A 13,139-nucleotide genomic window follows, 5' to 3' on the forward strand; every position below is an offset into this window, starting at 1 on the left:
TGCCATTCAATTTATTGTTGCTTGGTTTGGGTCATGTAGAACATAATGAGGGGAGTAGTTGTTTCCAAGTTTTTGATCTTGTTTGGAGCTTTTATTGGGTGTTGGTGACCTCGAGTTCTTTTTTCGAATTTGTTGTTTTGGTTTTTGGGGGAGTGTTTGTTTGAATCTAACGTTAGTAAAATTGAGTCTAACCATAATTGGATATGGTAACGCAGTGTTTTAAAACTCGGCTCGGTCATCGACTCGGTCGGGGTACCGAGTCATTGAGTCACTGGTCGAACCAGTGGGTCACTGGTTCGATTGCTTGACTCGGTGTATTTAAAAAAAATAAAAAATTAATAATATACTAGCTAAGACTAATTATTAACTCCATACTCTAAATTTAAAATCATTACCATCACACAAGTACCTAATTAAAATACCAACAAGAAATATTTAACTACAACAAAATATTACATATAAGTTTAAAATATCAATTAAAAATAGGTTCTACATTTTTTAATAATAGTAAAAAGCATACAAATAATTTATTTTAAATTATAGTTATTAAATATTTACATTAAAATAAATGACACAAGTAAATATTGTCACTTTTGGAATTGTGATTTTAGTTTTATGATAAACAATACTTATCTATATTTGTCAAAAGATTTTATACTGTTTTTCTTTTCGTAAAAGAGATTTTGTTATACTGTTATTGCTACTAATTTATTCATTTTTTATTTTATATATATAATTAATTGTAATAATTATACCAAACCAGTTGCCTAGCCTAGTGGTGGATTTCCTTGCTTTCTTCCTCCAAGGAACGTGCTCGAATCCTGGCCAGGTTCCTTTTTAATATTTTTAAAGAATAAACAGCTGTTGCAAAAAAAAAAACTGGTGACTCGCCGGTTCAATTAAAAACCGGCCGAGTCACCGGTTCAATTAAAAACCGGCCGAGCCGTACCGGTTCCCACCGGTTTGACTGCATGGCCGATCCGTTAGGAGGCTCGGACCGGCCAGGTGACCGAGTCCCGGTTCAACCGGTCGGACCGGCCGGTCCGAGCCGAGTTTTAAAACTATGTGGTAACGTGAGTTAAGTGACGTGATTTATATTTGAATACATTTTACTCATAATTGATTTTCGTAATTGAATTATAATACATAAACACAAAATCGGACCAGGCCGATGGAGAAGCTACCCAAGTTAATTCTGCCAGATTCGGATTAAACTTGTAGAATCGATTCTCAAAATTCGTTTACAAACATCTTCAAAACGATGGAGATCCACATTTGAAGCTCTAATCCACGTTTATAGCTCAGATCCACATTTAAGAATTGCACCCAAACACATTCTTTGGTTAGGTCAGTTGAACATCTTCTTGTGTTGCTTGCCGTTTTAAGGGGACTGTCTATGCTTTTGCTTGAGGTTATTTCACTCATTATCTTCTACTATTGTCATGTGACATAAGGGTTCTATTCCAGTGAGGTAGTAACGAAACAAAGTTCAACTGAAACATCAAAGCCAGTTAATATTGTCTCAGATAAGACTCATATACATGTAGTGCGCGGTTTGATGATTGGCACGTAGGTTTTGAAAAATCCAAAGAGACCAAGGGAAAAGGATTGGTTGACAAGCACTATAGCTAGTTTGCTAGTTTGATAGGATGAAAGTGACAAGAACCAATTACTAAGGATTGGTTGACAAGCACTATAGCTAGTTTGCTAGTTTGATAGGATGAAAGTGACAAGAACCAATTACTATAACTTGTACATATACATACGTGTCATGCTTGTATGTATATATGATCTTAGCCTATATGACCATTGCTATAGTTTTAGATACACGACTCATCCAATCCTTAATTGACAGGGAGAAGAAGGGTCTAGATTGATATTCATATTAATTTCATCCCAAAAATATTCATGTACAATATGGCTGCAGCAACATTGTGGAAATTAGAGAAACTACAAGAGGAGGATCATGGGGGGAGGGGGAAAAAATTGAAGACAAAATTACAATGGTTGGGAAATTAACAAGCTATTAATCTAATTAACTGCCGGTTTCTCGACCGGTTTGTTGGTTAAGAGAATTTCACCCACCAACAGATCCTCAGTTCGAAACCAGCGAAACACCGAAACCTAATTAATTATGTGATGGACAAATTGAAGGTTGAGGGATTCTGGTGAAAATTTTCTGGCCTGGAGCAAGAATAGCCAGGGGATCAAAATTGGCTTTTCTCTCAACGAATCTAGACCACTTATCTCCATAGTGTAGCTTCCAGTGATCCTGTGACTGGTAGTGAGGTAGATATTGCTTGAAATCAAAGCCTCTGGTGTAGCACAACTGAATAATTGCATGGTTTTGTGCCACCAAGAGTTCTGTAGGTGGTCCCTTTGGGGGTGGTGGAATGAATCGGAGCAATGCTATTATGTAGAAGATGTTGCTGTCAGGCACCACTACTGAGTGTCGACTATCCCACCTGATTAATTAAACAAAAAACAAAAGAACGTAGAATTAATCAATCAAGCAAATTACATAGAATTTAGGAAAACTAAATTGCTAGAAATCTAAATTCACGAATTAAAATTATTTCATGTCACATGGTAATATGAGGTGAAAAAAAAAAAAAGAGAAAATAGACAATATTTTAGAGGGTAAAATAGATATAACTAGAAATAATACCCGTGCGTTGCACGGGTTTATTTACACTACTTTTTTAATATAGTATAAAAATTATTACAGTGTAATTAAATTTCTTTTGTATTAGTATTAAATTAATTTTAAAAACTCTGGTTGTAATATATTTTATTGATTTGGGTTCTCTGTTTTTAGGTTTATTATTGTGGTTTCAATTGCAGAGGTGCTGATTTATCATATATCCGGTTGTAAACATTGATACTCAATTATTGTCCCCATATGTTATTCTATTTTTCAATCATAACTAATCCTTAAAAACCAATTTAATAATTTGAAAAATCCTTAAGTGAATTTAAAATATTTTAAATAGTAATAAGGTTTTAATATAAGTTATAATAACATATTTTTTTTATACTTTTTTATCAACAATAAAATAATTTTAACTTTTTTTTGAACTTGAAATAATTTTAACTTAAAAATTATAATTGAAAAAACTTTTTATAACTTGAAATAAAATAATTATTTTTCTCTGTTATGCTTCCTCAAGTTATTTTTATTTCTACATAATAGATCAAAAATCATATTAATTTTTTTTTTCAAATAATATACACATTCAATATAGTAATAATAATATCTTATAGAGACATTATTTTTTAATTTTCAACTATTTTTTCGATATTAATTATTAATAAATATTTTTGTAAATAGTAATAAGTTTTATTTTTTATTTTTTTAAAATTTCTCAACTTATGATTAATAACTAATAAGATTTATAATTATTATTAACAATAATGTAAAAAATATAAACAAATAATTATTAACAATCTATTATTGTCATTAATGTAAGGTAGTCAATTTCAATTATTATTATTTTTTAAAAATTCACCTCAAGTTGTAATGAATAGCTAAAATTTAAATAATTTAAATATTTCATTTTAAATAAGAGAAATTGAAAAGTTTTAAATTTTAATATTTACTTTTAAATATGAGAAATTGAAAAGTTTAACAATTAATTTAATGAATAATAAATTTGATGTAGTTTTTATTTTAGTTTTCAATTTTTTTATTTAATGTTTTTAATTCAAAATAAATTTACTATTTTTTATGTGTTTAATGTTATTTTTTCAAGTCTGCTTTACATATGTATATAGATATATATATATATATATAGAATTTTTTTTATTTTAAAAGTGTTTAATCTAAATTAATTATTAATAAATATTATTTTGTTTTTAATTTTGATATTTTAAATTTTTTAAATGCAAAGCTCAAGTCAATTTTAAGTCTATGAATGTTGTTATTTAATATAAGTAGTTGAATAGTTTTTTATAATAAATTTTTTTCAGTTTTTAATTTATTAAATTATTTATTTTTTAATGTATTTAATATAAAAATATGTGAGCTTTTATGATTTAATGCATTTATTGCATGCAAAAAACACAAGTGTGCTTTACATATATATATAGATGTATTTAGAGGGTAAAATAGATATAATGTATTTTTTTTTTGAAAACAAAATAGATATAATGTAAGAGATAAATACAAAATTTTCACATGACAGTATGATATATCCCCTAAATTCAGATTCTCTGCAGCTTATAATAAATTACCATAAATCTTTAATTTGTGAAGTTTATTTTATTTTATTTAGATTAGTTGTAGCAATTAACTACAAAATCAAGGGTCTATAATTTTGCACGAGGGAGTTGTAGATATTCAAACTCAATATCCACATCAAGGGTGGTTCGACTCCTCTAAAGTAAAAGACTCACTTTAAAGAAGCCAAATCCCCACAACAGAGTATCCTCACACATCACAAATGCAGTAAACTTTTCTTGATTAAGAAAATTGCAATCATAATTTAGCATACAAGACAAGAATAGTAGAGTGTATGCACAGATTTCTAGAGACAATTGAGATAGGGGAAGGGCCTAATTCAGGTCCACCACCAACTACTGAAAGGTTATGTGAGTTTTAATTTCTTAAGAAGAGAAAGCAATAATAATGATGAGCTTTTTATTATATATAGTACTAGATTATGGTTAAATTTTTACTTATAAATATGGCACCATGTAATCTGATACAGTACTAATAATAGTGTTGAAGGTCAATTCGATCTTCGCGCATGACTTGAAGCAGTTACATATTGGGCAAGGTGGGGTTTTTAAGAGAACCAAATTCCAATCCTCAGAGAAAAAAAGCAACAGCATCACAATCCCTGTGTATGTGGAACCACAAGGGCGATTTTGTGTTTTTTGTCTGTCAGGAACCAAATCTTCATCCTCTAGCGTCCATACAAAAACCGGTGTCACTATAATCCGGTTGGCGAATAAACATCCTTGTCCATTCTTATTGGCAAAACTGACCATGAAAGATACGTTGTTGGGGATGGAATTAATGGGAAAAATATCACGTTTTCACAGGTCCAGAGAGAATTTCAATTTCCCCACCCATTTCCATCACTTACTAGTTACTACTAGCTAGACAACACTACACTACAATTTTTATTTACTAAACACTACCACACAGATTCATGCACAGACAAAAGTGCCTCCAGACTCCAGAGTCCAGTCTTCACTGAGAGAAAGTGTGAGGCATTGGAGTTTGATGAATAAAAAAATAAAAGTAAGAAAGAGATTGATGCAAAAAGGTAAATCAAGGGGGGTAATTAATAATTAGATTTAATTTTATAACATGTTATTTTGATTTTTTTTTCTTAGAATCAATTTTGAACAAGTCTCACATCGCCTTGTAGGTTCATTGAAGAGGGAGGTCAGGGAAGCTCTTAAAGAAGTCTCACATTGCTCAACAAAGTGAAGAAAAAAGAGGCCACACGACTATAATATTGACTCAAGTTCTTAGTTTGAAGATGCATAAACACTGAGAAACATTTTAAATTTACATTTGTGTTTTCTTTATCTTTTATACTCGTGTTTTATAGTATTGTAGAAAGTAGTTCAAGTATTTGTTTTGAAGAGTATGAATGTAAATCGGGTGGCTGTGAATTTTGAGAATGACCTAGTTTTCTGGATTATGCGTGTTTTTCACATTATATTTTTGTATCATCTATTTTTTTTCCTTTCTTACTTTCTACATTTATAAAACTCTTATCTTCCCCCTCTGTCTCTCCTTTTAATTTGGATTGAGTCGTCTATAAAGCATATTCGTGTAAGAAAAGAGTTAATATTTAATACACCAGTGATTGTTCTTAACTCTATCTTTATGACTTTGTCTCAACGCAAAGGAACAGGTTCCAAGTTAGCTTAGCGCCAACCGCGGGCAAAAGGAAAGGAGTGAACAAGAACAACAGGAATATAGGTGTGTGATACTGTACGGACATGCTCACCGCAAGGATGGTACAACCGCAGGATGATGGAACTGCTGAGGTTACCTCCACTCCACTACCCTACCCCCATAAGATGGTGGAACCGTGGGTCCCATTCTGGCTTGACCCTTTCTAGTGGAATATCATTAGCCCCACCCTCAAAATCTTAACCAACTATGTCTAAAATTAGTGGTCCCTCCGCAACCACGTCAAAATGCATCACGTTGAAAAATCATCGTGAATCAAAATCACAGTAAACAGATACAACTTTTCTTAACATTTACTTGAATTGTTGACTGTGATTTTAGTTTCGCAATGATTTTTAGTTTCGCAGTGATTTTTCACCGTATATGTAAACATACAAATGAACAAAAAGAATTTATGTCAAGGTGGAAGGTCACTAGCTCAATTCTCAAACACATGACACAAGTCGCAACCAACCCAACAAACGCATTTAAAACATTTTGCTAAATCTACATTTTGACAAAAAAAATGATAAAATAAAAAGATTAAATAGGGCGCGTGTACTTACTTGCTTCGCAATAGCGGGTAGACTAGAATAGGACCACCAATGCCGTGCTTGAGGATCTTCTTAAACACTTCACGATCAAACTCAGCCATATTGGACTTAGACACAAACAGGTTCAGCCACGGATGAGGCGCGTCCCAAATCCCATTCACTCTCGCATCCTCCTCCACGCGCTTCACGCGTGACAAGAATTCCATGTATGTCACGTCCACCTCGAACCGAAGACCCTTAATGAATCGTAGCCGTCCAAGCAATCTATCCACTTTCTGCGAGAAAAAAACAAAACAAGTGAAGTAAGTAAGTACCACTGAGGGGGAGTGTACTTGCTGAAACGAGGGCATTTACGTCATTGGGGGAAATTAATATATATATTTTTATACACATACTTTACTGCAGATTCCAGAAAATGATGGTTTTTTGGCCATTTTCGCTAGTGTGGGGACCGTAACGTCAGCGAGATCTCAATGATCAGAGCAATGGAGCACTCAGTGGTGTTACATGACCATTTTAACCTTTAACCGTGAAGAAACTCTACCATTACCATTTTATGCTAGTTGCTAAGGTATCAGCCATGCAAGGTACAGTCCCCTTCGGTAATTTGAAACCAACAACACAGGCATTTTAGGAAAGTTGATGGTGTCAGAAAATCCAATGGAAGATAGCATTACGACCGTATTGTCAGTTTTCACGAACCATTGGCATTTACATTTACATTTATTTCCTCTTTCAAAAAAATTTAAAATTACTACAAAAAATTCCCAATATCCAAAATCCCAAAACCAACACTTATACCCAAATGATCTGTATGACGTTATGTATATATGGACCTTATGCCAGACAAGAATTAAATAAGCCCCAACTTCGTAGTACATGTGTAGGTGAAGTGAAATCTCAAATCTGCATATTTTGACTTTTTACCCGGGACCCACTAAATTTGGTTCTCTACCCTTAAAATTATCTTTGATATTAGTGTTCATTCATTATTATTCACTTTCGGATAATGCTTGAACTTCCCTTTATTAAAGTAAGCGACCCACTCAATGGCCCGGCCGACCCGAACATCAAACACGGGTCGGGTTTGTGTGCATTGTGGTTAAGAAAAAAAGATGAACTAAATTGAGAAAATTTAGTTTAGCTACCAACCATGTCAATTTCAGAAGGGTGGTCTGAGTGATGGCAATGAAGGGCGAGTTCTAAGCAATAGAGGACCGGGCCAGCGGAGCGCGGGACATGAACTGGGTCAAACTGCTGGTTTGGGTTCACGGGCACAGTGGGCCACCCGTTACAAGGGTCGTCACCGTTCACTACAACGAACCCTTCCACGTAATCAAAACCGTCCACACCTTCTTTGCGTGTCACGAGCCACTCTGCATCCTCAGTGAAGTCCTCAAACTCTGAATAAACTACCCTTATCCACCTCACCTAAAAAAAAGAGAATTAATAACAAATTAAAATAATAACTAAAATTAATCATTTGATTTTTGGTTTTTTATTGATGAGCAAAGTTGTTAATCGATGTTTACCATGTTAGGGGCTTGTTGAAGAGCGATGCGGGCTCGGGTGATGATACCGAACTGGCCTAAGCCGCCGAGCGTGGCGAAGAAGAGCTCGGAATTTTGGGTTTCCGAGCAGATGACGGTGTCGCCTTTGCCGGTAACTACCTCCAATTCAGCTACGCTGGCGGTTTGAGGGCCGTAACGGAAAGCCTGACCACTAACGCCGGCGTTAGATAACGTCCCTCCCACCGTTAACCCGAGGTAATCGGTCCATGACTTCGGTGCGAGGCCGAACCGTGAAACGCAGCGTTTCAAGACGTCTTCCCATAATGCCCCTCCCGAAACGTCGACGTATGGGGACTCGTCGAGACAGATGAGGGTGAAGTGGTCTTCCTCGTCAGCCATGGCGCGCATGTCGAGGACGAGGCCTCTCTCCGCCATGGCCTGGCCGTTGATGGAGTGGCCGTTGCCGCGGGCAGCCACCGTGAGGTTTGGGGTCCTCGCCGCTGCTCTCACCGCGCGGGCCACGTCGGTGGCGGAGGAGGGGCGGATTAAGGCTAGGGGGTGGGCGGACTTCATGCCGCCGAAGTCCTTGGCGGCGAGGCTGGTGGCGCCGAAGTTGAAGGAAGCGGCGCCTTCGAGAGCTGCGACGGCGTCGTTTTGGAGTGGGACTTCGGTGTCATTTCCGTGGACGAAGTGTTCAAGGTAAGCTATCATGTTTGTGTTGGTTGAAGGTGAAAGGGGTTTTTGGGTTTTGGTTTCTTCTTCTCTGTTGGTAGTGTTTGTTTGAGTTTGAGGCTTTTGGGAATTTAGTGGCTTTACTTTTTTCGACTTTGAGTTGAGGTGAGGTGTGCTTGGTTTGCTGCAGGTGAGAGAGGTTTGTTGTGGGTTTAAATAGTGGCTGATTTGGATTTGCTTGGATTTATTCTTCAATTGTGTCATCAAAAGAAAAGCTAGTGGAAATGTTGGGAATATGAGATTCTATTAAATATAGTCAACTAAAGAGATTAGCATGTCACAAAAAGAATTTAATTTTGATGTAGAATTAGTGGTAATTTTGAGATTCTATTAAATATATTTACGTGATTTAAACTAAATTACCATTAGATGACACATGTGATGATCATGTAAAGAAACATTACATGGGTGCATGCTTGGGTGCCCAGAAATTCAATTGAGGTGTACCAGTAATACATGAACACTTAATATGAGAAGTGCTGACTAGATTTTTTTACACTATTTACATTATGATCCAACTGAATTTTAACTTACTAAATATGTCCTTACCCTTTTTAATAATTATGTATGTAAACATAGTCATTCCCATACCCATATTCTTCACCCCCAATACATCATCTAACAGCAACCCCAAACCACCCATAACCACAACAAAGAATCAATCCCAGCCAAACCACCTCCACTTCACCGTACAATCTCTTGCTCTGTTCTGCAAATCAGAGAAACAGGGCCAAGATGCCAAGCCTTGTGACCGGTGATTCTCTCGTAGTACTAGATGTACTCTTCTCTGTCGAGCTCAGCGAAATTGGTCACGACAAGCCCGTGGCTTGTGAGCTCTTTCTCCAGCAGAGATTCCATGAATCCAGTGGTGGATTTCGGTGGTCTCGCGCGCAGGGTGATATGGTGAGGAAAATCCGGGACGGGGATCGGTTTCAGAGCGGTGTTTTCTGACGGATTCCATGGCGGAGACGGTGAAGAGAGAGAAGCCGTTGAAGGCGAGCCTGGGGATTCGAAGCCTGTTGGCTAGGCCACCAACCCATGGCATCATGAAATCGACGATGCAGTCGGGTGGGTTCTGCACCACGAAATCTCTGATTGGCCCTTGGAGGAGCATGGCGGAGTCAGCGAGGTTAGTGAGGGCTGTCATGGTTCCGACGCCGTCGGGGAGGCCAACTTCTTTTGAGGGGAACTGAACGGTGTGGAGGTGGACGACGGCATCGGATATGGATTTATGAAGGATTTATGGCATGGGTTTTCATTGTTTTCATGGCCAGCATCATCAACCTCCCAAATATTCTGAAGATCAAAACCATAGCCAGCCAACCCAGAGACAAAATAGAGATCACACAACATCGTTCCATCTGAAGAAGGGGAAGTGCCTCGGCGGTGATGGTGGTGAATCCTAATTGCTTCTGATTCTACCACTCAGTGTTCAATTCTTTGTTTCTTTTATGCTGATTTTGGTTGCAATTGCAACGTTGTGTCCGCTTTTCTACTATTACCAGAAGCATCCAGTTAATTACCTTCTCCTTTCGATTTTCACGCTCTCTCTTGTTGTTGTCGTTGGATTGAGTTGCGCCTTTATTAATAGGGGAAAGGGGAAATTGGGGGTGGTTGTGGTTCTGGGTTATTAAAAGGGAAAAGGGCTAGTGTTTCTTCATCTTTATTATGTTTGTGTTTTGTTTTGAAGAAGGGGAAGAGTGGATCGGAGGAGACTGTCAGACTGGCTAGGGTTTCTTCATCTTTATTCTGCATTATTTTGAACGTTCTCAACCTCTGCCACCGCGGTGGTCGGACGGAGATGAAGACATGGCATGGTCGGTGGAGGCGTGCATGGGGAGGGGACACAGTAACATAAGGATTGAATTCGAAAAACAGAAGGTTCTGGGGTTAGTTTATAATTACAATAAACCTACAGGGTTGATTTCAGAGTTTCAAAAAGCCTATACTATTATTAATAAATAATCCAAGTGTAATTTTCCTACTGGTACATGTCACTCTTGTATTTAACCCAGAATTTTTTTGCTTGTACCAGAGGAAATTCCCATTACATGACCACGTATTACATCATAAATAATCTTTAATTTAGAAAATATATTTTACTTCGTTTAAGATAAAGCATATGAAATAACTAATGTATAGAGCCGCTTTAAATTATTTCGGAGAATGAAAATGTTTCAAACTTACTGAATTGTATATTTATATTTGTATGCATGTGATGAAAAAGAATGTAGTAAATGTGTAGTATTGAGAGGGAGGGAGGGAGGGAGGGAGGGAGAGAGAGAGGGAGAGAGAGACCCCCTTCTGCTAGGGTTTCTTGGCTTGAAATCAATCCACTTCCGAGGAGGATGACTAACGAATTTATAACACAAAGAAGGTGAAAACAATGGAGGAAGGAGTCCATTACGGATGATTCCATACCCCAATTTGAAGAAAATCTCTCTGAGAAGGAAGAAAGAGGTGGGTCAATAATGGGTTGTTCCTCAAAACCGAGCAACAATATCTCATACAACGATACAGGGAAAAGTAGTGGCAGGGGAGTGTTTCTATAAACTCTTTTCTCATTAGGATATTGTGGATTCCGTCGTTGAGAACTTATGTGTCAAGTTCAAACGTTAGATGTCTAATTCTTTAATCTCATATTTTGAGTGATAACGTTTTTAATTATATTCTTTTGACATGCAAAAATTTATCTAAATCTCTACTATCTCAATTTTAGGGAAATATATGACTTGCTCTACTAACGTTTATATATCATGAGTCTCGTCTGATTACAATATCATCCATTATTTTGACCATTCAACAAAAGGCCTAACGTCCACGCCTTTAAGGAAAAAAGAATGGTCAGCTGAAGTCTCATATGCTTAAAGTTTGTGAGGAAATAGCTAAAAGACCTAAAGTACATCATATGAGCTACAAAAGACACATTAAACAAAGTAAAAGTACAACGTTGTCATACATGTCACATCAAATAACTATCTCCAACTCCAAATTTCACTCAGAGGAAAAATCCACTGTAGAAAACTTCTACCTGCCTTTTGGATCACATTTTCAAAAAATATCTCTGACTCAAAGTACTTTAATGAGCAAAATCATTTTATGCAAAGTAGATGACCGTTTGTACCTTGGATGGTCAACTAACGGAAAACCACATACGATACAATGTCTCTTAACCTAGAGTGCAACTCTAAATGGAAGACTTGAAAATCTGAAGAAATAGAACCAACCAAGTCAGATTTGAAAAGATTGAAAAGTGAGAAGAAGCAAAGAGTCTTCAGAACTATCTCATCCAAAAACTTCAGAGTGCTCACCCAATAAATCTTTCTCTGAAATACTCTTGGTATTCATAAGTGTCAAATCTTGCACTCATACGAGTTGCTAGATCTTAGACTTTCTACATCCCTCTTTGTGAAGAGAATGTAAGTAGAAGAAAATTTATTTCTTGGATGTAGGAGAAGTCCTTGATAATACGTATTTTTTAGGAGAAGTCCGTGATAATACTTGTGTGATGAGAACTTCCGATGAATACTTGTGAATGAGAAGTCATTTATACTTGGCTCATATAGTGGAAAATCTGAGTGGATACCAAGGCCTAGATGTAAACCCACTGATTTAGCCTAGAGAAGTTCTTGTGTGCTTTACTTGCTTTAGCTATTAATCTCTTATATCTTATCCGCTGCACTAATATTCTCTTTGGAAAATTTTTCAAGAACTAATATTTGTTTTAAAAAGGTTATTTTTAAAAGGCACGATTAAAACTCTCTCATCTTTCCTGTGTCCCTGCATTATTTCTCACTTTGCTTGAAGTACCCAATAGATGAGCATTTGGAGGAGGTACGTGGAACTTTTAACCCCAACCAGCAGTGCCAATCTCGTTGGATGAGTATAGTTAATGGTGCAAAGCCATGGAGATTTACTCTGATTGTCAAGCTAAAAAGAAGTTGGGCTTCAAATGGATGGAGTAAAAATTCATCGCCTCTGGGCTAAAGACAGGGTTATAAAGGTTACAGATTTGAGTGAAGACTATTTCTTAGTTTAATTTCCTTCTGAGAACGATTAAAAATGTGCTCTGTATGGAGGACCTTGGACACTTTTCGATCATTACCTTTAGTTCATAGGTGGAGACCAATGTTTAAAGCTGATGATAATAGAGCCATAAAATTGTCATCTAGGTTCGAATCGCTAAACTCCCTATTGATCTCTATAATGTAAAACTCCTATGGAGGCTTGGGTCTCTCTGAGGGATAATGCTGAAAATAGATACACACACTTCAATCCACTCGAGAGTAAAATTCACCAAGATTCGCATGGAGATTAACTTGAATAAGAAGTTAATTGGTTCCAAATTTCACTACTATTGGGGATGAATTTTGTCTATAATATGAGGATTTGCATCTTATTTACTTCAGATGCGGTAAAAACGAGCAT

At 36.4% G+C, this 13,139-nt stretch overlaps 1 protein-coding gene across 1 annotated transcript; it reads right to left on the reverse strand.

Moving 5' to 3' along the window:
• Positions 1-1,848: 1,848 nt before the first annotated feature.
• LOC130717103 (cytokinin dehydrogenase 7) lies at positions 1,849-8,973 on the reverse strand. Its single transcript, XM_057567215.1, has 4 exons — positions 8,001-8,973; positions 7,621-7,899; positions 6,481-6,743; positions 1,849-2,465 (listed from the first exon to the last, which is right to left on the reverse strand). Exons 1-4 carry the CDS (start codon positions 8,913-8,915, stop codon positions 2,129-2,131), a joined length of 1,794 nt encoding a protein of 597 aa, XP_057423198.1. The 5' UTR covers positions 8,916-8,973; the 3' UTR covers positions 1,849-2,128.
• Between the last annotated feature and the right edge of the window lie 4,166 nt (positions 8,974-13,139).

This window comes from Lotus japonicus, chromosome 5, assembly GCF_012489685.1.
Source record: "Lotus japonicus ecotype B-129 chromosome 5, LjGifu_v1.2".
NCBI classification, from domain to species: domain Eukaryota; kingdom Viridiplantae; phylum Streptophyta; class Magnoliopsida; order Fabales; family Fabaceae; genus Lotus; species Lotus japonicus.